General features: G+C 45.0%; 2 protein-coding genes across 4 annotated transcripts in view; both read left to right on the plus strand.

Moving 5' to 3' along the window:
- The first annotated feature begins 86 nt into the window (after positions 1 to 86).
- On the plus strand, positions 87 to 1,546 carry PRR18 (proline rich 18). The gene has a single exon (XM_054630701.2). It carries the CDS (start codon positions 329 to 331, stop codon positions 1,139 to 1,141), a length of 813 nt encoding a protein of 270 aa, XP_054486676.1. The 5' UTR covers positions 87 to 328; the 3' UTR covers positions 1,142 to 1,546.
- A 140-nt stretch (positions 1,547 to 1,686) lies between these two features.
- Positions 1,687 to 24,352, plus strand: part of LOC143693582 (uncharacterized) — a 68,714-nt gene continuing 46,048 nt past the window's right edge. For all 3 annotated transcript variants that reach the window (XR_013181417.1, XM_077175664.1, XM_077175665.1), the window contains exons 1-2: positions 1,687 to 5,658; positions 23,348 to 23,541. The gene's annotated coding sequence lies outside the window, so the exon portion shown is untranslated. The remainder of the gene's footprint in view (positions 5,659 to 23,347; positions 23,542 to 24,352) is intronic.

The following is a 24,352-nucleotide window of genomic DNA, read 5'->3' on the forward strand; positions in this document are numbered from 1 at the left end:
AGAGCCTTTTTGCCCTCGGGGCGTGAGCCCCGCCATCCTCTTCTTTAGCTCGGCTCTGCTGTAGGGCGGGCAGGAGAGGACCGGGAAAAGGCTCCGGAGTAGCGCCGCGTCGAGCCCGACCAGTGCGGCTCGTTCGGCAGCGTGGCCAGTGCCGGCACGACCCCCCGTCCCCGCCCGCACGCCCACCCCGCGCTGGGGAAGGGTGTTCCCGGGGCGGGCGAAGGGCGGGAAGGGGGACGGGTTATCGAGAGGGAAAATCGGCGGCTGTCGGCGCAGAGCGAGCTCGCCTTCCGCGCCGGCAGCTCGGGCTCCTCGTCCGCTCGTGGCCATGGGGCTGCAGCCCCGGCGCGCCGCGGGGCCCTGCCCGCCCGCGGGAAGGAGCGCCGCCCTGCCCGGAGGGCGCTCCGCTCCCCCCTGGGCCCGCAGCGACGAGCCGGAGGGAACTCCCGGGCGCCCCGCCACGCTGCCGCCCCTGCTGCCGGCCATCCTGCCGACCCCCTCCGCTTCCCCCGCTGCCGCCCGGGCGCAGCCCAAGAAGCCGCCGGCGGCCGCCTCGGCCCCCAAGAAAGCAGCGCCTCGGCCCGCAGAGGAGAAGGTGGCGAGGAAGGCGCGGGGGGCGCCCCCGGAGCGGCCGGGCCCCCTCTCCAGCTCCTGGCCCTGCTCGTCCCTACAGCGGCCGCCTCCGCGGAGACCGCCGGCCGAGCGGGCGGCGCGGCCCCAGCCCACCCCGCCGCAGCCGCGGGGCCGCCCGGGGGCGCCGGGGGCGGGCAGCCGCTCCTGCGAGAGCCTCGGCGGGGCGCCGGGCGAGGCGGCGGGGCGCTTCTCGCTGAGCCTGCCGCCGGAGGCCATCCGGGTGCTGCAGCGCCGCAGCCTGGAGCGGCAGCGGGGGCAGCCCGCACCCTCTCCCGCCGGCAGAGCCGCCCCGGCCCGGCGCGGAGACCTGCGCGCTCTTCTGAAGGTTTCGCTGCTCAACGACCGGCACCGCTACGACGACGAGGAGTACGAGGAGGAGGAGGCGGGGGCCGCGGCGGACGAGGGGCTGGTGCGGAAATGCACCGAGTGGCTGCGCGGCGTGGAGAGCGCGGCCGGGCGCGACCACCCCGAGCGGCTGGAGACGCTGCCGCACCTGGGCACCCTCTGAGCCCCGCCGGGACCGGGGAGCGGCGCGGCGGGGGCCGCCGGAGCGGTCGGACCGGGGGGAGGTGGGGCCGCCATCCGCGATGTCGTGTTCCGTGTTGTGTTGTCGGCGCCCTGGCAGCCCGGGCGGGTGGCGGCAGGTGCCGGGCAGCGGAGCCCCTGGCCCGGAGCCGATCCTCGGAGCGCCGCCGCCGCCGCCGGGGCGAGGGACAAAGAAGCGGCGCCGGCCTCCGCCCGCCGGTGCCCGGGTGCTGGGAGGGAGGGCACCGGCTGTGGGCGTCCTGCCTCCACCCTCGCGGTTTTTTTAAAGATTTCTGACTACTTTATAAAATGTGCGTAATGGTTTTGTATATTTGTACATAAAAGTTCATTTTTATTTATTTGAATAAAGGACTCTTGTGTTGCGGTAGCCTTCGCGCCTTGGTGGCTTGGCGTTGGGCTGTCCCAGCCTGGCGGTATCCGCTGTCTCGGTGTCCATAAGGTAAGGATGGCGGGCTGGTCGCCGTGCGGAGAGCCTGTGCCCTTCACACGTTTGCTCCTCGGAAGAGTCGCCGACAGCTCGGATCCAGGGGAAAAACAGAGCCGCGGATTCGGCGAAGCGGCGGAGGCAGGGACCGAGCAGGCGGGGGCGAGCCCGTCGCTGCTGGGGGCAGATGGCAGCAGCGCCGGCGGGGAGCGGTGCTCCCGGGGAGAGGCAGGGACGGCGGGGGGAGGATGGGGAGGTGCGAGCGGCCGCGGCGTGGGCAGAGCTCTGGTTCCCTGCGCCGGCGAACCGGAGAGGAACGGCTCGGTTTATGCATGGACTTGGCTATTTCATCCCCTCCCAGACAGTAATTCAGATACATCCGACCTTTCGAGCCACTGCCAGTGTACGAGGTGGAATAGGAAGGAAGGAGGGAAGGAGGGAGGGAGGGTGGGAGCACAGAGGCAGCATCCTTTGTCAGCGTCCCCCGGCTTCCCATCCCTGGGGCCCACTGCAGCCTTCCCCCCTCCGGGCTATGGCCATGCCTGATGCTCTTCCGAGCTCTGTGTGTTGGGAGAGGCGAGGAGGGGGCTGGGAGGCCAAGTGTACAGAAATTACGGGCGGAAAGGGAAGGGTAAGTCTTTACCAGGCTTACAGTGTCTCGGCCACCTACTGTTGCTCTTTTATTGTTGTTATCCAGCTTCCCAGAACAACAGTCAGACCTGAGCATTTACTGTGATTCTATAAGTATTTTGCAAATGAATGTTTGAACAGGTTCAGCTGAATTTACTTAGCCGAGTAAAAGTTTAGTGCCACAAATTGGGTATTATAAATTTCACTAAGACATCAGTTGTTTACACCAAATGATGTCTGTGCTGACTTCCATTAAATCATGTCAGATAAACCTTTCTGTATATTAGTTGCACGATGTAGCCATGTGCTGCATTTTGTTTTGCTCCATGTTTGTTCAAGTACCTTTTTATTTTTTTCCACCTGAAACTTAAGGAATGACTGGGGAGATAAGGTTTGAGAAAATAAATATTTATTAAATGCATTGATACTGCCATTGAAAAAAAAAATGAACCAATATAAGGCAATTGTGAAATAGCTATGTTCAAAGGCCAGAAACAAAAGCATGGGGCATGAAAATTTATGGAGACTAATTCTATTTCATTTAAGCAAATGTCGAGTAATTTGTAGTGATAGCTATGAGACACATGCATTTTCATATCATTTTAGCTGAGTTTGCATGTAGTTCTGTCATATTACCAGTCTTCATTAACATCTTCAAGTCAATCTGCCTCAACAATTGCAAATTTCATGTCAAATTTAATACGTGCTGGATTGATGTCAGAACCACTTTTTGTTGTTGTTTTTCCCTCTTCTAACAATGATGGAAATGCTAGTAGTTGAGCTGTTAGCTGAGTTCTCCCTTTGTTTCACTTTGGGGAATGTGAGTTTATAAATGAGCATCCTGGACTCTTAACGTTGTTCCTTAAACTGCTCCATGGTTTCATATTAACTACAATCAATATCTCCAGTTGCAATGAAATGTGATTCACTCATTAAGGGCTGAAGTATGTTAAAGCTTACTTGTGAAGCTGAAAGCTGCTTTGTTCAGTCTGAAGTGTGGCAAAAAATTCAATAAATTTGAATGCACAGCTGCAGCAAATGCACTGTGAACTGGAGGTAAGAGGGGCTGGAATTGAAAGCTTCCAGCTCTGAAAAAGAAAGAACCTGCTCCTCGAATGAAGAATTTGAGAACTTGGGAATTGCCTGGATAGATTTTATTTGTGTATTTATTTATTTCCCCTAAAGAATTTATTTAAACAAAGCTGATTATGCAGCTAAGATCTTTTATGTTAGGTAAGTCATTGTGCATGGTAACTGGAAGCAGGCCTTAGATGAGCTCATCCCAAAATGAGGTTATACAGTCCTGAGTTTGGGCTGGATGCTCAGAGCCACTGGACTCTCTAGAATCTGCTTGGAATAATATCTGCTTGGACTAATGTCTGCTTGGAATAGTATCTCCTTCACTAAATAGTAACATCAAGATTTATTGTTTTCAATATTGCCACTTTTCTGCTCTCTTTGAATGGGAAATTAGTGTTGCTTACCTCTTCGTATTTTTTCAGTTTGAAAGAAAACTCTTGGATTCCAGTATCTAAAAATTGTAGTTAAACATAATAAAACCACTTATTTAATTCATTAATATGTGTTGTAATAGACAATTGAACCCAGTAGCAGGTTCCACAAGAAAAAAAAGTCTGTGGAAATTCAGAAAGTGGTGAAAACCCTCAAATAAGTCATTGCATTGTCTCAGTGCAGAATAGCTACTGCTGTCTAAGATCCATTATTTAATTGTATGTCACTAGGCATCATATAATGAACTAATCACTCTTCCTTTCCTTGATGAGAGGGCAAAAGTGTTGAGAACCGAAGCTCCCTATCCCACTGATCCCCAGTCAGCCTCAGCCTTCCTCCATCTCTCACACACATGGGTTCGGGACAGGTTGTGGTTGGAAAATTCAAGTGGGATGCTGTGAAACACCATCTTTTCTGCCCCTCTGCTGCACTGTGCTCAGTCAGGGTGAGACAGCTTTCCCTGGACAGAAAAGGACACTGCCAGCTCCCCCCAGTTCTCAGCCCATGGAGCTGCACCCCAGTGTAAGTATTGCTGTAAGAACCCTTCTGGTTCTGGACTGGTGAACAGATCAGGTGTCTTCAGGAACACTTTTCAGGTGGCACAGGTCTGATTTTGCTATAAGAACCAAGAAGCAGCCTGGAACTCACTACATCTGCTTTTTACCATTTGTATATTAGCCATCTTCAAATTGCCTCAGCCTAAGCCTCCCACTCATAACCCTTTTAGCTGTTGAGAGTTAGGAGCAGCTGGTGCTGTGAATGCTTAAAATAATCAATAATTCCTTCAGGGTAGATAGCTTCTTCCTCCAAACATATCAGCATGATTAACAGTGGAAAAACACCCCAAAGCAACACATATTCTGCGTTTTTTGGGGTTTTTTTTGTTTGTTTTTTTTTAAAGGTAGCTAATAAATAGTATTGCCTTCCTGCTGCTCATGGGCAAGGCTGAGAGGCCAGACACAGGTGAAGCCCTTGTTTTTCTAACTCAACAACCTCAGCCCTGTGCATTGCTGAGTTTGCTCTTGGGTTCTAGCCCAACTCTCAGCTTTCTCACTTCACTGATACATACAGTTGGTACCTTTTTTTTCATTTCAAAGCTGAGGGGAAGCATGCCCAGCTTTTTGCCCAGCTTTTTTTTTTTTTTTTTCTGTTGTGATCTTCCTCACCAGCACGCTTGTAAAGCCCTGACAGGCAGTATTCCCTGAGCTGTTGTCAAACATCTCCATTATCTCACACCATTTCCAGCTGTGCCTAAGGGATCTCACACACAGCTGGGTGAGGCCATCAGTCTGGGGGCTGCTGTCCTGAGAGGACCAGTGGGGTAGTGTCTGTCTAGACCACAAGTGTCCTTTCGGTTGGGGGGGCTCATTCCTTCGTTTTGTGGGTGTTTTTTGTGAGGTAAAGGCACATTCTGTTTTCTTTCTTAAGAAAAGCCTCTTCCCATTGGTGGTTTTGTGAAGAGAGGAAGAGATTTTTGAGAAGGTTTGGCTTTGGCACTTTGTGGAAGAGTAGCCACCATCATTTTACAATGACCAGGCGTGGCAGTGTGTGAGCTCCTGGCTGGCCCTGATGCAAAGAAGGGAGCCTAAAGCAGCGCCCAGTCACTGCAAGAACCAAAAGTTACTGCAGTTTACTTCTTGGCCTTCAAAAAACATGTAAATGTTTCTTTTCCCTTCCCAGGGAGGAAAACCTCCAGCAACAGTCTCTGGAAATAGTGCTGGCAATTTGTTATTCACAGGTGCTCTTGCTTCTTCTGAGAGCATGGGGAAAATGCTGTGAGCCTCAGTGAATGAATGCCTGCAGCTGATGGCCCCAGCCTGGATCTCACCCTGCTGCAGGACCAAGCCAGCAAATGGATGTGCTGTGAGTTAGGAGCCACTTCCAGGGAGAGAAGCTGGCACCCAGTGATAACAGTAAGTTGAGGATATAGGATATTGATGATGCAATGAGGTCTTTTAGTCCCTTTTAATTTTATTTAAGGAGTGTTACAGGTTATATTTGAATGACATTATTTTAGAGCCATGTTTTTTTCCCCTTCTTTACAACATTAAATGAGGGATTGAGGGTTCTAGGATGGCTTAAAGATTTGATTTGTTTTTATTTTTTATAAAACTGGAAATATAAAAAAACCATGCAGTCTGTGTTTTGCAATCAGCTGTCTTGAGTTAATGACTGTCCTGGTTTTGGTTGAGATAGAGTTATTTTTTCTTAGCACAGCACTGTGTTTTGATTCAGCATGAGAATAATGTTGATAAGACACTGAAAGCTTTTGTTTTTTGCTAAGTTGTGTTCATCCTAAGTCAAGGACCATTTTTTGTGCCTCATGCTGTGCCAGTGAGGAGACACACAAAAGGAAAACTGGGAAGGAACATTGCTGGGCTCAGTGACCCAAACTGGCCAAAGGGATGTTTTCATACCCTAAAACATCATGCCCAGTATATAAACTGGGGGAGTTACCTGGAAGGAGAGTGGATCTGGCTTTGGGGATGGAGTCTGGCATCAGTCAGTGGGTGTGAGCAATTGCATGGTGCATCACTTGTTTGGTTTGGTTTTGTTATCATTATTGCTATATTTTTTTAATTTTAAAAAATTAGTTATTCAACTCTTCCTATATCAACCTACAAGTTCTACTGTTGATTGTCCTCCCCACCGCACTGGTGGGGGCGGGCAGGGTGCTGAGTGAGTGGCTGTTGTGGTGCTTAATTGCAGCTGCAGGACAGTGACAATAGGCCATTCTTGTTGTGAGGGCTCACATTTTGGGTGGAAGTGCTAGGTGTGATAAAAACTCTAGGAATAACTTCTACACCGAAGAAGAATTACTTCTACCAAATTAGTTTTGCTTTTTGGATAAATGAACTCTTCAGGGATGGTCAACTGATGTTCAGCTCTCAGCACTCTGACTAACAGGAATGTAATGCTTCCATTATTTTTCATGTTGCCATCACAGCTCTGAGTGCTGGTAAAAGCTGAATTTTGAACGAAAAGGAAAAAAGATTCTTAATTAAACATAAAAATAAATTAGCACTGATGCTGTTACCTTCTTATCAATTAGCAAAGGAGAGAGAAAATTATAGTAAATTCTGGTATTCCAAATTTTTTTATGAACATTCTCTTGCCTGCCAGAGTTCCACCCGCCAGCATGGTGCCAGCAGCCGGGCAGGTGCGTCACACAGTGAGGAGCTGGGAATGAATCACAGCACTTGCTTTGCCAGGGAGTTTTCAGAATAGCAAAACCCGAGTGGGAACAGCGCTAAGCGACCGAACTTTAAATGCTTCAAATTAAAACGAACAGAGGCTGTTTAGGACTAGGACAGAAATAGGAGCAAATAACAGCAAAATTCTGCAGGAAAGGCCCGGGGTGGGGCTGTGCCGCTCCCTGGCACGGAGAGCCCCCGGCCCTCCCGGGCTGTCCCGGGCCCCGAGCGGCGGCTGCTCCGCCCTGAGGCCTCCTCCCCGCTGCCCCTGCGGCCTCCCGGCCCGGAGAACAGGTAACAGTCTCAGTAAGAGCCTGTGGTGTTAATTTTCCCTCTCGTTTCTCTTTGGTGAGTAGTTTCTGTTTGTTTGAACGCAATCCATGCAGTTATTACGGCTCTGTTCTCTGAAAGTGTTTTATTTGCTTAGTGCCTAGTATGTGAAGATCTTAGCAGAGATCCAGCCATTTTAATAGATGCTGATATAATACAGTCCTCCCTGTGTTTTTCTCCTGCAGCAACCACAATTATAACTTCTCATATAGTTCCTGAAAGTCATCTAAACCTCCCTCCCGTTCTCACTCTCACCCCTGAAGTGCAAAGTTTCAAAGCAAACAGAAAAAGAGCCACCAGTTAAATAAATGTTCTGGTGAGGCTGTTGTGTGGGGCCAGGTGTCACTGGGATTTTTTTCTTTTACCGCCATGTGAAGTGCTGAACAGATCTTGAGAGTGAATTTAAAGCCTCTGACCAAGTGGTCTGTCTTACACATCCACACGCCTTCCCCATATCAGTTTGCAATGCTTGAAATCTCTTCCTGGGACAGGCACAAACACTCTGCACAACCACCATTAAACAGGAACACTGATGCCCTGGTGTCAAGTGCTTTTTAGGAGGATATTTTGTACTGCTCACTCCATTCAACCATGTGGTCTATGGAAAATGGATATTTTTCAATTCACAGTGGTCACTGAGCTTCTTTAGCTTTGAGGAAAATGTGTGTAGACTTCACTCAGGTCATTTTAGGGTGGAAATAATTTGGCTTGGCAATTGTGTCTGAAGGATAATGCACAAGATGTCCTTAGCAAGCGATTCCTTTAAATTACAAGTACATGGAAAACATTAATCTATTTTTTTCCATCTCATGGCTTCTTATTCTTTTCCCAGTGTGGCTACAAAAAGATTCTGTCAAAATGGAAGATAGTCTGACCCAGATACTCTTAACAATCAGCATGATATCTTAATTTAAACTGGCAATATTGCAGGGTGCAATTACTGTGAAACAGCAGATATTGAATTTGTATTGATGCTTACGATGCCTTTTGGACTGGTTTTTGGTTCCTGGCATGTTGGGAAAGTTTACTGTGCAATATAACTTATCTGATATTCACATGCCTATTGGTAACCTTGTTATGGGTCATACTGACAGTTTACTACTGGGGTGTCTTCTTTTTTCTTTTTCTGGAGTTCTTATGGAATTTGTGCTGCTATATTGCTTCTCTCAAGTGTCTGAGATAATCTTGCAATTTGTGGATTATTTGAAATATGTAGGTTATGTCTAAGGGTTTAATGAAATTTCTGAAAGATTAAACCAATGGCCTATAGGCTTAAGTGTGGTAATCAGAAATTTTTACCTCCACTGGCAAGATATTTTTAAAGTGCTGAAATCCAGAGGAACATACATTGGAAATGTGTAGCTGTCAAAACTATAGGCTGAGACAGAGAAGAAAGAGAAAAATGGGCTGTCTAGGGCAGTACTGAAGTGTCAGTAGAACCATGGGTCACAAAAAGTTATCTGCCAAGTGGTGCTTCCACCAGAATGAGCAACTGGGGTGTATCATGTTAGAAATCCTAAACATACATTTCTTGAGTTTGAAGAGTTGATTTTTTTTTAGGGAAATTGTTCCATGATTTTCTTTTTTTTCGCTTTGCTTAATCTCAAAAGAAATTTGAAGGCAATAGCTGCATCTCTAACCTCTGGTGGATGAATCCAGATGGTAAGCAGAACAAAAGGAGCTCAGCGAGCTGGCTGTGGCCCCCCTGTGCCACCACTGGCTGATCCCCAGCTGTGGCAAACCTCCCGCCTTGGCTCAGCCCACTGAGCTGCTTAACATGCCTGCCTCCCAAGCCATCACAGCCCGGGAGCTGCAAACCTTCCCTCATCCGGTTTGCTTCGGCTGGAACAGCCAGGGAGAGCTCCCACAAGGGGCGGAGTCAAGAGATGCAAATGAGACGTTTTGCTATAAGCCTTGAGGGGAGTTAGGGCGGAGGGCTTAAACCATTGCTGGTTAGAGACAAATGAATAGAGATGAGGTGGTGTCAGTAGTCACGCAGGAGCCTGTTTCTGTTACCTCTTGGATGGGGTCACATGGAGAATGGGATTTCATTGCAGCTGACACAGACAAATGTGTCTCCATTGCCTGGTTTAGTTGTTTTTAGGGGAAACAGCCAGTTGTGTGAGTGATCCTTGCCTGGGTACAGCTAAAGAGCAAAGGGGTTCAGCTTTGCATGAGAAGCAAGCAGAATGGGTCACTAAGGCTTCTTTTTTTTTAATTTTTTTTCAAGAAAGAAAAGAAAACACTTCATTTACAAGAACATATCTGAAGGTCTCTGGTGTTTATATCTCCTCCATAGACCTGTAATTTATCCTCAGTTAATATAACAACAAAGTTAATAAAATAACCTCTGTTTTGATTCTCTGAATGGTTCACCATCCCTCTTTGTGGCTGTTTTGTTCAAAAATAAAGGAGGGGAGGGGGGAAGTGAGCATATTGTAGGTACAAAGGGAGAAGATAAAAGCATCAGCCTGTTTCTGTACCTCCTATGTAATATTGCCATAGTAACGAGGAGCTGACTGTGGCTGTTCATCACTGAAAGCTGAGGTAAAGCAGACACTTTTCTTATTCAAAGGAATATTAGTAAAATACAGATTTTTAAGGTGTCAATAAAGAATTAGGAAAAAATGATCTGCCTTACATAGCACACTCTGAAAGCTAATAATAAAGTGCCACTTTGAAAGAAGACAGGACAATTAAGGCATTTAGCAAACATCTATAATGCTGTAAATCAGAGCCTTTTATCTTCCACACAAAGCCATGCTGAGGTGTGATGTGCAGTCACAGATGATATATTTTGACATGAAATGTGCATGAGATGAGCAGCTCTCCTCTCTTCTGCCTAATACATTTCTGGCATGGCAGCTGGCTGTGGCCATTGCCAAATATTTGTACTGCAGCATTGACTGGCCATGCTCTAATCCAGATTAAAGCAGGTAAAGTGATTTATGTATTTAGAACTGTGTGATGTCTCCTAGATCCTGGTTCTATTTTTTAACCATTAAGCCAGTTCAAGAGAGAATGAAATTCTGTTCCAGGTGTGTGCATCAAAAATACCTCTATTTTTGAAATTTCAGTGAAAAGAGGAATAGTTCAATTGCTCTTGGGAAAAATTTGTGAATGATTAAAATGTGCAGTGATTTCGGTGCACAATTGCTAACATAACTTATTGTTACTACTGCAACTTCTCTGTGCTTTACAGCAAGAATTTGACATTTAAGTTGTTGCAGTTTTGTGTCCAATATCAGCCTTTTTTCCCCTAAGTCTTCTGTATTTGATCAAATGATAGCTTTAACAGGATGTTTTACCCTGCACACACTCTCAAAGGTCTTATTAAATTGAAAGTTTCAGGTTCTGGTTTTCTTTTCTGAAGGCTTTTTCAGTCTGAAGCACGTTTAAAATGAGGGCTTGAAGCATAGAGCAGAGCTTTGCTAGCAGCCACGACTGCCTTCTGGGGTCAGGAGGTCAGAAGGTGCTGCAGGAGCAGATTTTCCTACACCACCAGTGTTCCCTGCCAGCCTCTCATGCCTCTTGTCAGGGTTATAACAAGGACAAGAGCTCAAGGCTACAGCTCGGGGCAAAGTGATCTGTGCTCAGATGCCTGGGAAAATGATACAGATTGAGGTCAGAGCCAGGCTTGAAGGGATGGAAACACTCAGCCAGGGGGAGCAATAGCTGGAGGCTGTCACTGCAGGGGCTTGCAGAAGAGGAGACTGAGCTGAGAATGCTGGCAAATCCCTGTGAAATGCCAAAGAAAATGGATCTCCCAACTCTTCCCATGATGGACTCAGGTAGCAGGTGACAAACTGGCTCCACAGGCAGAGCCACTTTATTCACTCAGCTCTGTGCTGGCAGGAGGAAGGCTGGCATTCACTGTTTCCTCTTTGGAAAAAGCACATGGGAATGTCACACACACCTGCACACCATGGCTGTGAGGCCATTCACACTGAACTTAAGTATGAACTAGTTCATCCACCCCCCCCTTATTTATATGCTCATACAGCCTTTTTAAAAGTGATTTCAACATCACTTACTGCTCAGGGTTTGCTCTTCCTTGTGCAGCCTGGTTGCATTTCTAGGAGTTTGTATTGCTGTGCTGTGATGGGTTTTATGACAGCTCCCTGCAGTGGAAAATGCCAGAACCTGCCTAATTATGCAGCCTGTTGGGCTGCACATCGACATGTTCTGGTTGATGTTGCCTGGTAAAAGGCTGGCAAACCTGAGCTTTCACCTCCTGAGCATACTAATGGGGTCTTTCTTGTGTTTCATCTGCCAGGGAGCCTGTGTGTGGGAAGGGAGCAAATAGGGATCATGTAACTTGGTCTCTTTCCACAGTTTGAACAATTTGCCTGAATGGTGTTTTTATTGCTTGGCCATGGGTAGTAAACACGTTTTTGTTTTCTGTGAAACTCTGTCCTATCTGACTTGTGGCGTTCCAGTTTCAAAAACAGTTCTTAGGGTTTCAAGGGCAGCTTTGTGTGTGCAAGAAACAGTGTGTTCATGAAGGAGGTAGGAAACAAGGATTTGGAAGAGGGAAAATTTCTTTGTGGATTACTGTTTCTTGACAGACTACTGTAGTTAAAAGAAAAAGCTGATAGCTTTAGGAATAAATAAAGTGCAGGATTCTTCTTTACCAGGTTCATGTCCTCATCTTAGGGAAGAATTATTACATCATGGGCATCCCCTTTGCCTTGTCTAGTAAGCTCAGAAGAGAAGTTTAAATTCTCCCTCATTGTCATCAACAGCCTGGTTATGTTGCTCTCCTGGAAGGTGAGGGGATGTGGGTGTGAGCTCCTTCATGCAGAGGCTGTGTAGCATTAGTGACCACCACTAGCATGCTACACAAAGTTTGCCACTTGGTAAGAGAGTTTTCACCCTCTGAGAGATGACAGTGAAATGTTTCTGCTTGTAAAATAACCCAGCTCTTATAGATCGGAACAAATTAATAGCTAATTCACTACAAAAATGTTGAATGCAGCATCTGAGTGCAAATTTGAGAAACAATTTTCTTGAGTACTTCTCTGCTATTTTAGGGCTTTTTAAATTATTTCCTCCCCACCTCTGTAGCCAGGGTATGAAAAAAGTCAGGGTTCCTGTGAGAGGGTAGATCTTCAGCCCTTAAGCCCCAGGCTCTGTTGGATTTTGGTGTCTGGCTTGGACTTGTGAATGCTGTTCTGTGAGCTGAATACCTCAGCAGGATGGGGCAGTGCCAAGTGATGCCTCACTGCAGCTACATCCCTCTTCTGACTGCTGTGGATTCAGGCTCGTGTCTTAGTTCATATGTGTTGTGATGCAGGTGCTTTTGCACAACAAAAACCTTCTTGTGTGGGGGAAAAAGATAAAGGGCTGAGGTTGGGACTATAATGTGTGCTCTCTGTGGGCTTTTTAAAAATTCTTTAGATAAAGTAGACACTGCATAACCTTACAGAAGGATGAAGCAATGTTGACACAAGGAAGTGTGGATTCAACACAGAGTCTCATGTACAGCCAACAATTAATCCAACATGACTGGTTGAGACCATTAGCAGACAAACAGGCAGATTTAACTTGGATTTAGTATAACATCTGCAGTGACTTCTCAGCAGTTCTGTTCACTTGGAGTGAGATTGGGGTCACACATAAAGGAACATGGGTATACCAACATGGATCCTTGTGGGTCCCTTCCAACTCAGCATCTTCTGTGACTCTGTGATATGTCTTTGATTATTCTTTTGCTGAATACTTTATCTGCTTTTCTTTGTGTACGTGCCAGGATGCCGCACACTGTAACTCACTCTTGTGTGAGGCCAGCCTTGTATTACTCATGTCCTTTCCTCTTCTTTCAACAACTACCTGCTGATTTATTCCTCGCCTTTCTCAAGGCTGAATTACCCTTGACAGGTGATGCAGGAGGGATGGAAACGTGTGGTACAAGATATATTGCATACGAAGTCTTAAGCTGTGCAAGTGGACAGTTGCATGAGCTTAAATGGAGTCTTAGAGTGTCTTGTATCAGTTTTCCCATGCTAGTTTAATTACTTCTTTGTTTCTTCCTGCACTTTTGCTGTGCTATCTTCAAGCCCATTTGAGGCTGGATCAGAAATAAACTTCATATCTGTGTTGGTAGGGAAGAGGTGAACAGCCACTGACCCACAACAATGCCTCGTGACCTTGGCTTATTTATCTTTATTTCTCTGTCTGTTCTGTGTGTTCACTGTAGCCAGAGCTGTGAGCTCAGCTCCAGAGAGCTCACTGAATTCTCTCAGAGTGATGCTGCTGGGAGTGTTGCTGCTCTCTGAGGAAAAAGGTAAATGGGATGTCACCAGGGAGCTGCTGCAAGATGGAGAGGGGGAGGGGGAGATAGAAAAATAAGGTTGATGTGAAGAGGAGTAGACAGGAGCTTAGGGACATGGCACAACAACAAAATACCTCAGTCTGTGGCATGGTTCCATTTCTCTCTTATAAATCTTGCAGTGCAGACACAATTCTCAGTAGCATCATCTTGCCTCTAGAGAACAGGAGCACCTGCACCATCTGTCAGCCTGGTCCTCTCTGAAGCAGGAGATCCCTGTGCTCTTTGCTGGTGCTTTGGCTGTACATTCATCTCAAACCACTGCACAATCAGTGCTTTTCCCCTGCTGCTTTTGACAGAACTGTAAAGGTTTGATTCACTTCTCAGGATCCTTCAAAGGCTGGATTTGAAAATGAGAGGAGAACTGGCATGGCTGGAATTACTGCTGCTGAATTAAAGTTTCTCTCTTTAGCCCTCTCACTTACAAAGCACTGTCAGTGCCATAAGGCAGTATTGCTGTGGCTCTTTGCCCCAGGCAGTGCTGCTGCCTCAGACTTGCAGGGTGAGGGCTGTGAGGTGTGACAAGGCTGCCTTCCACTCTTCTCCACACTGTGAGTGCCTGCAGGCCTTTCTGCAGGGTGGGAACCACCAGGATTATGTGTGCTTGCTCCTGTCCTTGGTAGCAAAGGATTACCTGCAATGAAAGTGGGATTCTTCCCACTGCGAGCAATGTGCCTCCTGAGCAGTGCTTTGCTGTTTTACCAGAGAGATGGATTTTGCAAATAAGCTGGAGGAGGAAGTAGTGGCACTTTATGCTTATGTTTTTGTGTTTTGTTTTTTGTTGTTTTCCTTTAACAAAACTGAGCTTCTTTTTATATGTCAGTCATTTTTATTGTGCTGTCGTTTTGTTTGTTGTCACATCTGCCTCATTTTGCTGCTTATTAGACACACATTAGATATTCAAAATCAATCACTGGCATTCTTGAGATTTCATAGCAACAAATTGTACTACAGAGAGAGAAAGAGGGAGAAGCAATGTTGTGCAGGAATAATGGCAGTAATGCCAGGTATTTCTGTGAGATGGCAACTATTTTCTTTGTAGTTGTCAGTCTCCTGCAAACAAGAAAGGTGTGCTCAGACTTCATCTCAAACAGCACTTGGTAGGGGTGAGTGAATGTGCATGCTAACTGTTCTGTGCTGCCTCTTGACCTCTGGGGAGGGAGCTTGTGCCACCTCAGAAGCCTTGCCACAAGCTTCTATGATTTGGACTGAGAGGATGCTTTCTGTATGGTCTGTTTCTTGGAATGGCACTTGGAAACTTGGTGAGCCCAGAAAGGTATCAGGCTTAGTCAGGACTGGTTGCTGAGCAGTTTATAGTTAGAATAAACAAAAAAAACCCCAACATGCCACAGATAGAATATGCTAAATAACATAAGATTTTTCTGTATCTGGTATATGAACACTTAAGTTCCTCAAGCCAGATCTGAGGTCACAGATCAGTGAAGGACAAAGAGCTGATCTGTTTTATGCCCCTGCTTGCCTGGAATACTTGCTATTTCCTAAAGCTTAGAGAGGGTCTGACAGATACCCTCTTCTCTCAGGTGGTACAGCTCTTCTAGAGAAGTCTAAAATTGTCTAAAATTAGTGAGACATAAATGAAACATTTTTAAAGACTCTGTGGGGTTTTTTTTTTGGTTTTTTTTTTTGTTTTGTTTTGTTTTTTTTTTTTTGTTTGGGGTTTTTTGGTCCATACTGATAAGAATTGTTTTGATTCTTTGATGTCCTAATAAAATCCTGTGCATTTTTAAATGTGTGACAGACACTCAACAAATTGACATAGTTTGCTTGTTTGTATCAAAACTCTGAGCAAGTCCTGCAACCTGTGAGCCACCTGAGCTGTTGTTCTGCCACAGGCCATCCCTCCAGACCTCCAGCTGCTGTCCGTGACCTGCAGCTCATGAGTTACAGCTGCCTACCTGGTGTGGATGTCCCTGACACCCTAATTGCATCACACATGGAACAAGAAACCTTGCATTTCAGCAGATTTATAGGTTGTTTATGGCATCTTTGTGGTTTGCTGATGCAGCCTGTGGGATTTTGGCCATCCAATTCTGTTCTGTGCAGCAGAAGATTGTGTCTGCTGAGTGTTAACTCATCGGTAAGAATGCACGGCTTCCACTCCAGTTTACTGGAGATGTCTGAGAACCAGATGCATGTTCTTGGTATTTAGGTATGTGTAGTGTGGATAGGTGTGTTATGGCCAGCTATATTCTAGCTTCATTAGTGGTTTGAATTATATGTTGGCAAAGACAACCCAAAGGTATCCATTGCCACAATTGCACAGCTTCTCCTTCTGGCACCAATTTATCTTAGTACAGAATAACCACAGAAGGTGACTATCAAAGATGGCAAACAGAGAGGATAAATGTCAAATCAGCATTCAGTGAGGAAGATGAAGAAAATGTGATGAAACAAACCCTAATGGATCAGGTAATGCCAGTATGGAAGGCTACCTGGTAACAGCACTGAATTTCAGGACTTCTGATCAAGTAACAAGGAAATCATTCAGTTGCCCAAGGGCTGATACTCCCTTTTTAGTGCCCAGGTGCCAAGACAGTTTCTATATTGGAGCACCTTGGTTTAACTGGTAAGAGAATGCAATCTGACATCGGTTGTCTCTTACCAGCATCTTTAATTAATTTATTTTTATTCTTTGTTTATGTCTATGTGGGCAAGAGCAAAAATTGATTATATAGCCTAAAATGCTGAAGGCAGTCTTCAAAAAACCTCCCATATACTAAGGGAAACAAGTTTTTTAGATGTGGTGTTTCGCTGTTTCTGTGCTGCAGTGCCCATTGTTTTCATCAACTAGCAGGGGAGAGTCTGCAGAGCAAGGCTGGAAAGGAATTCCTTGGTCATTTTCAATATAGAGTATTCCCTTGTGCATCACATGAGTCCACCCTGGTTAACCTAGACATTAAGGGGGTGGTATGGATGGTATTCAACAGTATTTATTTGCATGATGGCATATGAAAATACATGCCATGTCAGAAGACTCTTTTTTAAAAAAGCTTTTGTTGTGACTGTTGTGAGATACTCTCAATGGTTTCTTACAGCTCTAGTGTTTACTCCATCAGGGTGCATTTTGACACAGCTGGGTCCCAGCTCATGCCTTGCTGATAACTGAAAGAGATTTGTTTTAACTGGAGGAACCATCATGTCCCTTGCAGGACAGTGCATGCAGCAGTGGGACAGCTGTAGTTCTCTAGTGCCAGAGACTGTGCTTGTACACAGCTGAAAGGACACCTTGTATTCCGACTCGTTAGCAGGGCCTGTCGAGATAGACAAGGGGTAATGGTTGCAAACTGGAGGAGGGTCAATTTAGGTTAGATATAGAAGGAATTTTTTTTACCAAGAGGGTGGTGAAACACTGGAACATATTGCCCAGAGAAATGGTGGATGTCCCATCCCTGGGCACACTCCAGGTCAGGCTGGACAGAGCTCTGAGCAATCTGGGCTGGTTGAAGATGTCCCTCCTTGCAGTGGGGTTGGATGAAGGGACCTTTAAAGGTCCCGCCCGACCCGGACCGTTCTATGATTCCACAATCCCGTCGCTAGTTTGAATGCACTTTTCTTTCAGCAAGCCGGCTCCTGTGGCTTTTCTTTTCCTCCTTTCACCGTGTTTCTGACCATACCTCGCTGTCTGGCACATTCTGCAGCCGGAACCTCTTCTCTGCGCCGTAAGGCAGCTGCTGGTCCCGGCTCCGGGAGGCCCGGGCAGCGCATGGAAACGAGCATCTCCCAAAGGCGCTCCCTGCACGGACTGCGCTGCCCAGGGACACTCGGGTCAACGGTGCCATCTACCGGGGCTCTGCCGGAGCTGCCGGCTCCCTCCTGCAGCTGGAAATGCTCCCTCCTGCAGCTGGAAATGCTCCTGTCTGCAGCTGGAAAATGCCGCCTCCTGCAGCTGGAAAGTGCTCCTGTCTGCAGCTGGAAATGCTCCTGTCTGCAGCTGGAAATGCTCCTGTCTGCAGCTGGAAATGCTCCTGTCTGCAGCTGGAAAATGCCGCCTCCTGCAGCTGGAAAATGCCGCCTCCTGCAGCTGGAAGTGCTCCCTCTTGCAGCTGGGAATGCTCCCTTCTGGGGCTCCTGGTCTGCGGAGAATGAACGGTGTGTGCTGTGCCAGCAGCCGAGCGGCACAAGCCTCCCGCCAAGGCTGTTTTAAGACGTGTTTAAAGAAAAGAGGTTTCCAGAAACTGGGGAAAGGATTCTTGGACTAAATCTTCTGTTGCCTTCTCCTTTCCCCAGGAAAAAAGCCACCACTGCTATGGACATTTGCTTCAAGCAGATACTACTGGCCTGTGCTTTACAATAATTGTATTCTGTACGAGGTGGTTTTGTTCATATTCATTCCTCTGTGCCTAAATGTCTCAATGTCCAATTTAGCAAACCCATACTTGCATCAAATAGAAGTGTTAGTATGTAAGTGCTCCTAAGAGGTCCATAGCACTGTGAGGAAGGTTAAGCATCATCTCTTTGTTGCATTAATTAATTTCCTTTAACTATATAATGCAGGTAAATTTCTTAGGTGTATATCAAAGACTAGACTGTCTTAACACAAGTAGGTGAAATGGCATTTCAAAAGACTTATTATTTAAATAGTTTCAACTTGCTAAACAGCTTGAGTTCCTTCAGCTTTTCCTTTTATTTTCCATCTATCCCGGATGGATATATATGTGTGTGTGTGTGTATAAGATGAAAAATACACTTTTTAAACAAAAAGAAACCTGCCAAGTGTAAATTAGTTAGTGAGACTTCTCCTTTCTCCCATCCCCTCAAGTGCAAGCTTAAAATACAAAAGAATCTCTACAGGCACAGAAATGCTATTATACTCCCAGGAGCTGCTGAATAGGGAAGTTCAAAAGCAGATAAATCAGATCTCAATGTCTGATTTTAGCGTCAAACAAAATCTTGAACAGCAAAAGAAGAAAAAGGTGTGAAGTTGAAGAGCAGGAGAATGTTGGGAAGAAGGGGTAGCCAATATTTATTTATTATGAAATTCTTTGAGTTACAAGAAGAATGTTTTTCAGAAAGATTTTGTATTTTCTCTGAGAGCTTCCTTGATACAGGAAAGCATTTTCTTTTCCTAGTTTAGCTAAAATAGACCACTTGTTACCATGGGCTATTATTAAGGTGCAACTTCAGCATAGATGCATTATTACTATTATAATGCATTAATTGTTTCAACAATTCATTCATTATAATAGTAACTCACAGGTTTGAAAGAGGAAAATAATGACTGTACAAAAATCACAATAAAAGCAAAATAAATCAGGTGTAAGGAAGACTATTTGTAATTTAACTACAAGAGTAATTATTTTTTTCCAATGATAGGTGCAAAGAAACCTGTGATATTAAAACCACTTTTCTAGTTATACAATTACTGAAAAAAAACCCTAGTAAGAAGTGTAATTTGTTCTGTTTTCTTGCTTTACTTTGGTTTAGGGAGAAATTCTGAAATAAATAATATAAATAAAATAAGATCTTTTAGTAACAGACAGAATTAAATTGCTGTCCCCAGAAACTGCAGACAACCCAACCAATCTCCAGTTTTTATAGCTTGCAATTCACCAAATGCCAGTTGTGGAAATCTCCTTCCTGTCTGTCACTCAGGTTGCTAACAGTGACATCCCTTTATGGACCTTTACCCTTTGCAGTTGCTATTTTTTTCTTTTTTTTTTTTTTTCCTCAGACGAGGAGAAAGCTTCCAAAACCTTCATGGCTGAAGCATGCCATATTTTCAGGAAGGAATAATTCTGCCTGGAGTGAAATAACACATTTATTTTGGTGACTTGCCAATCCCCAAAATCCCTGTGGGTATCAATATCTAAATGTTAGAGGATTTTGTAGAGGTTTAGTAGGTTTGGTCTGTCAGCTTGGCTGTACAACAGCTTTGCTACATGGTTAGAATTCTCCATATTTGAATCAAAGTTTTTGCTCCTGATGGTGTTATTTTGTTTAGCTATGGATTTCCACATGCTGTCTTGGTCTGTTACTGCCCAGCCTGCCATTCTGTTTTTACACAATGTTGCTAAGCTGGCTCTCTGACAGGGATACAGTCAGAGCTGTGGGCTGAATTCTGTTCCTTTACTGCTAACTAGTCTGCAGAAAGAAAGAGCTCTCATCCTCTCCTCTCTCTCGTGTGCTCTGGCTTCTGTCAGCCCGAGGATTTTGTGATGAGGTGCTCCTTAGCAAAGCTTTCCCTGGGGTACCCTCACTTTTTATTTATTCCTCCAGCAGGATCAGTGAAGACATGAATGTGTTGGTCTCTGGAACAGATGCCACAAATCAGTCTAGCACTTCTTTCTAATTTTAATGGAGATGAGCTACTTGTTGTAATTTCTTGAATCTCTCATTTAGGATGTAGAGAGACCATAAATCTTAAAGCAACAAACATTCCCAAATCCCACACTTTGAAGTGAATGGGAGCTCCTGGGTCATCAGCACTTTTCGGAAACAAGCTGCTTAACTAGGTGTCCGAAGCCATTACAGTCTTTTTTCTTTTTTTCTTTCTGAAAACTTTGGTCTCAATATTTGAGGGAATATACAACAAGAAGTTTGCACAGTGTGAGCAGTGCTTCCCTAAAGAGCCTCAGACAAAGCTGTTGGATACTCTAGCATCCAAACTCAGCACTCCTGAGTGCCAAGCCAAGAGTTTGGCTTGAAGATTACATTACATTTATTATTAGGTTTTGTTTGGTGTGAGGGATTTGGGTTTTTTTGCTTTCAATGTTGTTATTAAAAAACCCAAAACAAAACCAAGAAAACCTAACCCAAATATCAGGCTTGTTGTGATTTCTTTTTTTAATTGATTGGGACATTGTTTGTTTGTTTGTTCAGGTTTCTTTAAGTTTATTCTATCAGTACTTTTCATTCCCTATCTTACATCTTCTCTTTTGAAAACTTACTATTCCTTGACTGTGGTTTGGAATAGTCTAAACAACTGTTATAAATAACTGCTAAAATATGTTTCTCTGCAGAGTATAACCTAGCTAAATGTATGCAACATGTTATTATGTTCTTATTCTTGCTTCCTCATTTTTGCCTTTAGTTGAAAATTCAGTTTAACTCCATAGTCTCTATAGATAGCTGTTACTTGAAATGGAGTCTATTTTTAAAGAACAAGCACAATTTTTCCATAAACAATGTGGGCAACATACTGAAACAGATTAAAAACCAGACCAATTTCTGAAGAATGCTTGCAAGTCAGTTAGGAAAGGAGGGGAACAAACATGAAAGTAGTATTGCTTATCATCTATTAATGGGTCATATCTTGGCACAAGTATTTACATTTCACCTCAGGGTAAACTCTTCAGCCTGTTGGCTGACTTTTGAGGGCTGACTCATCCTGGCAGCAGCCTTCAGCAGCCTGGCTTGCTGGAGCAGTCCATGTGGTTATGGGACTCGTGTTTAAATGGCACAGGAACACTTCCGTGACAGCACTTTGTGGTGATCTCAATGATCTCATTGTGGCAGGTGCTCCTGTTTTGTGTTGGGGCTTATTCTGCCTGAATAATCTTGTATTATTGTCTGCGTGCTCACAGTAGCACAGGAGTTTGGGGGGCTCACAGGTGCCCAAGCACTGCAAAGAAGTAGGTAAGAGCTGAACTACACTAGTGGAGGAGGTGAGGGGTGTTCCCTGGCCTGGAAGTGTGGTGCTCTGCTATTGCTTGTAACCCAACTATTTGTGTGTTGGGTCTTTGGCAGGCTGCAGCAGGGCCATCAGCAGTCTGAGTTCACCCTTTGTAGCCACACAATCCAGACCTTTATAAAGTGGATGCTGGGGCAGCCTGTTCTTGAAGGACTGTGCCAGGGCCCCATGCTGAAGCAGTTCATGAGGAACTGCAGCACATGAGAAGGACTCACCTTGGAGGAGTTCAGGGAGGACTGGCTCCTGAGGAGGGGATCCATGCTGGAGCAGGGAAGAGTGAGGAGCCCTCCCACTAAGGAGGAAGAATCGGAAGAAGCAACAAGTGATGAACTGACCACGGCCCCCATTCCCCAGTCAGCAGTAAAGTTAAGCCCAGGAAGAAAAGGTGGGTGGGGGAAACATGTTCTTATGCTTTGGTTCTATTTGCCATTATCCTACTTTGATCTGATTGGTAAGAAAAGTAAACTAATTTCCCCAAATCAAGTCTGTTTTTCTGTGATAGTGGGAGAATTGAAAAATCAAAGGAAAGACAGTCAGTATAGGGCAAGATAGACAAAATTCATCACCTCTCACTGGCATCCTTACAGAGATCAGTAAAACATGGTTAACATTTGTGGGAGGTAGTAAGACAACTAAATAGATTTAGGATTTGGTTTTCTGTTTGAATGTTAGATTGAAATGCGAATGTTTGTCACCAAAAAAAAATTACATTTCTGGGTTTCACTTATCTACTATTCCCACAAGGGAAAAATATACTTCCATGATGTAGGTGAAAGCAAGAATATTGTTGTAAACCTAAATAGCCCAGATTAAATAAACTGAGTTTTTGCATCTTGGGGTTTTCTTTCTCCCTTCTTCTTCTTTCTCCCTTCTTCTTCTTTCTCCCTTCTTCTTTCTCCCTTCTTTCTTTTTCATATTTAGCTTTATCTTAGAACAATACAGTTGTCAGTACTGCTTCTAGACCCTTTAAGATTCTTCTTCTGGGATGCTAAACTTTTTCTCCACTGGTGAAAAAAGTGTGGGTTTTTGTCAGGGCAGTCAGCAAATTGTCTTAAGTGCATTGTCTTAAGGTGCTGTGAAGAGAATTTGCCAAGGTTAGTTTCCTTGCTGACCTCATCACGTTGACCTCAGGGTAAATCTCATCTTCCCCAAAGGAATGGTTTGTTATTATCTTGGGGTGGGCCTAGTATGTGGTTAACACTGAGAGAGTTCTGAGCTACAAACCAGTCCTGAGTGGACTGATAGAGGGAGGAAGATGAGGGTGAAGATGGCTTGCTTAGGTGTTAAAATTGGTGAGACACAGGAGAGCAGAACTCAGGTTGTGGCTAGGGATGGTAGGATACACACACAGTGTCCCAGAGGAGCTGTCACAAATTTCTGCAATGGTGGAATTGTTGCAGCCACTCTGATATTTGGGACCTTGACAGCAGAGATCAAAATTAACTTTTGTTTCCACAGAAACACTATCATTTCAGTTTTGATAGGGTTCAAATCACTTCAGTTTTACAGGGTTGCCATCACCTACAGGTCATGTGTGTTTCCCAGTAGTTCAAGTATCTTGGACCCCTCCCGAAAGGCATTCAGTGGATTCTGTTACTCCCATGTGAGCTTTAACAGCTGCCACACGTCAGAATTTGAACTGAGCCTGTCAAGGTTGATGTGAATGTTTGGTAAGCCACTAGAAGGAAGCTGGCTTGATTTTACATGTGTGGGAAGCTCCTAGGCAGAGGGTCATAAATGCTGTACTGGTTTCAAAGATAGTGCTTGAACCAGGAACACAGCATGGCTTTGGAGCATTGTTTGAACAGCACTCAGAGGGCTGCAGGCACACATGCCCTTCACATCTCACAGCCCAGAGTACAGAATGTGACCAGCAGAGCATTTACGTGTTTTGTATCTTACACCAGCATGTATATGTGCATTTATATCTGTGTGCAGCCTGCATAACAACACAACAGATTGAGCTCTGGTTTATGGTTTGTCTGCTTTGTCAAAACTTAAATATTCCTCTTTTGACCCTGGCTTTTTAAGTCCTGCAGCTAGGAAACCAATAGATTTTGCAAGTGTACTTACTTGACTTGTTGCTATTCTTTCAGTGTCGCTCTAACCAGATACACAAACATCAAGGCACAGCCTTCAAGACCCTGTGGAGCTCCCCTAGACCTCCTCCCTCTGCAAGAGAAGCCGGTGCCTGAAGCTCTGGACCTTTCTACTTGTCATCCAAAGCAGGATTTCCAGCCTTGTGAGGAGGGTTAGTGACTTGTGTCCAGCACAGAGACCACGTGGGCAGGTGAGATTTACAGAAGAACATCTCCATGGGAGCTGTGGTGGCTGCAGTTGTGTGAGTGAGGAACAGCCCCTTGGAGCAGCACAGGTGCCCATTTCAGAATGTCCTGGGTGACTTTCATGAGAGCCCTTTGGAGTCAGTTGCAGGGACACGAGGGCATCTTGAACCATTTGCAGGCATGAGACAACCTTGGGTGGAACTTTGCTTTGGCTCCTCTCATTCCCCTGAGGAGAAGGTCAAGGAAACAGATGAAACTCCCTGTTCTGGAAGCAGAAATGACAGGAAAGGGGAGGGGAATCGCATTTAGTCAACTTTCAAATTAATGAGCTACTCTGTAATTTCAGAACTATACTCATTTTTTTCACACAAAGAAATAGAAGGATTGCATTAATTTCTTCAAGCTGACAGATAAGAGCAACTGATGAGTGACAATTGTCCATTTTTTTTTTTTTTTTTTGTTGACAGCTGAAGTCATTGTCAGTAGAGCCTTGAAATGGCAGAAAAAAGTTTGAAGCTGAGAATCATCCCGGGATAGGAGAAGATATTTGACACAGTTTTACAAGTCACTGTATGCAGACATGCTGGTCAATTGACCAGACTGGAAATATAAATATATTGAAAAATATGTATCTATAGCTATATATTATAAATGCAAAATGCTTAAGTTGTATAGAATTGTTTTTAAACAGCAACAAAACTTCTTGTTATAATTTTTTTAAGGTTCAACAAAGCAACAGTTAATAAAAGGCAGAAGCTTCTGTGTTGACAGGTTAAGAAAAATCACAATTTTCCAGAATTTTTACTTCAAATTAAA

The sequence above is a fragment of the Agelaius phoeniceus genome, chromosome 3 (assembly GCF_051311805.1).
Source record: "Agelaius phoeniceus isolate bAgePho1 chromosome 3, bAgePho1.hap1, whole genome shotgun sequence".
Lineage (NCBI taxonomy): Eukaryota > Metazoa > Chordata > Aves > Passeriformes > Icteridae > Agelaius > Agelaius phoeniceus.

Bases quoted from the DNA above. Each gene is read 5' to 3' on its own strand.
- PRR18 (XM_054630701.2), top strand. From the start codon at position 329: ATGGGGCTGCAGCCCCGGCGCGCCGCGGGGCCCTGCCCGCCCGCGGGA.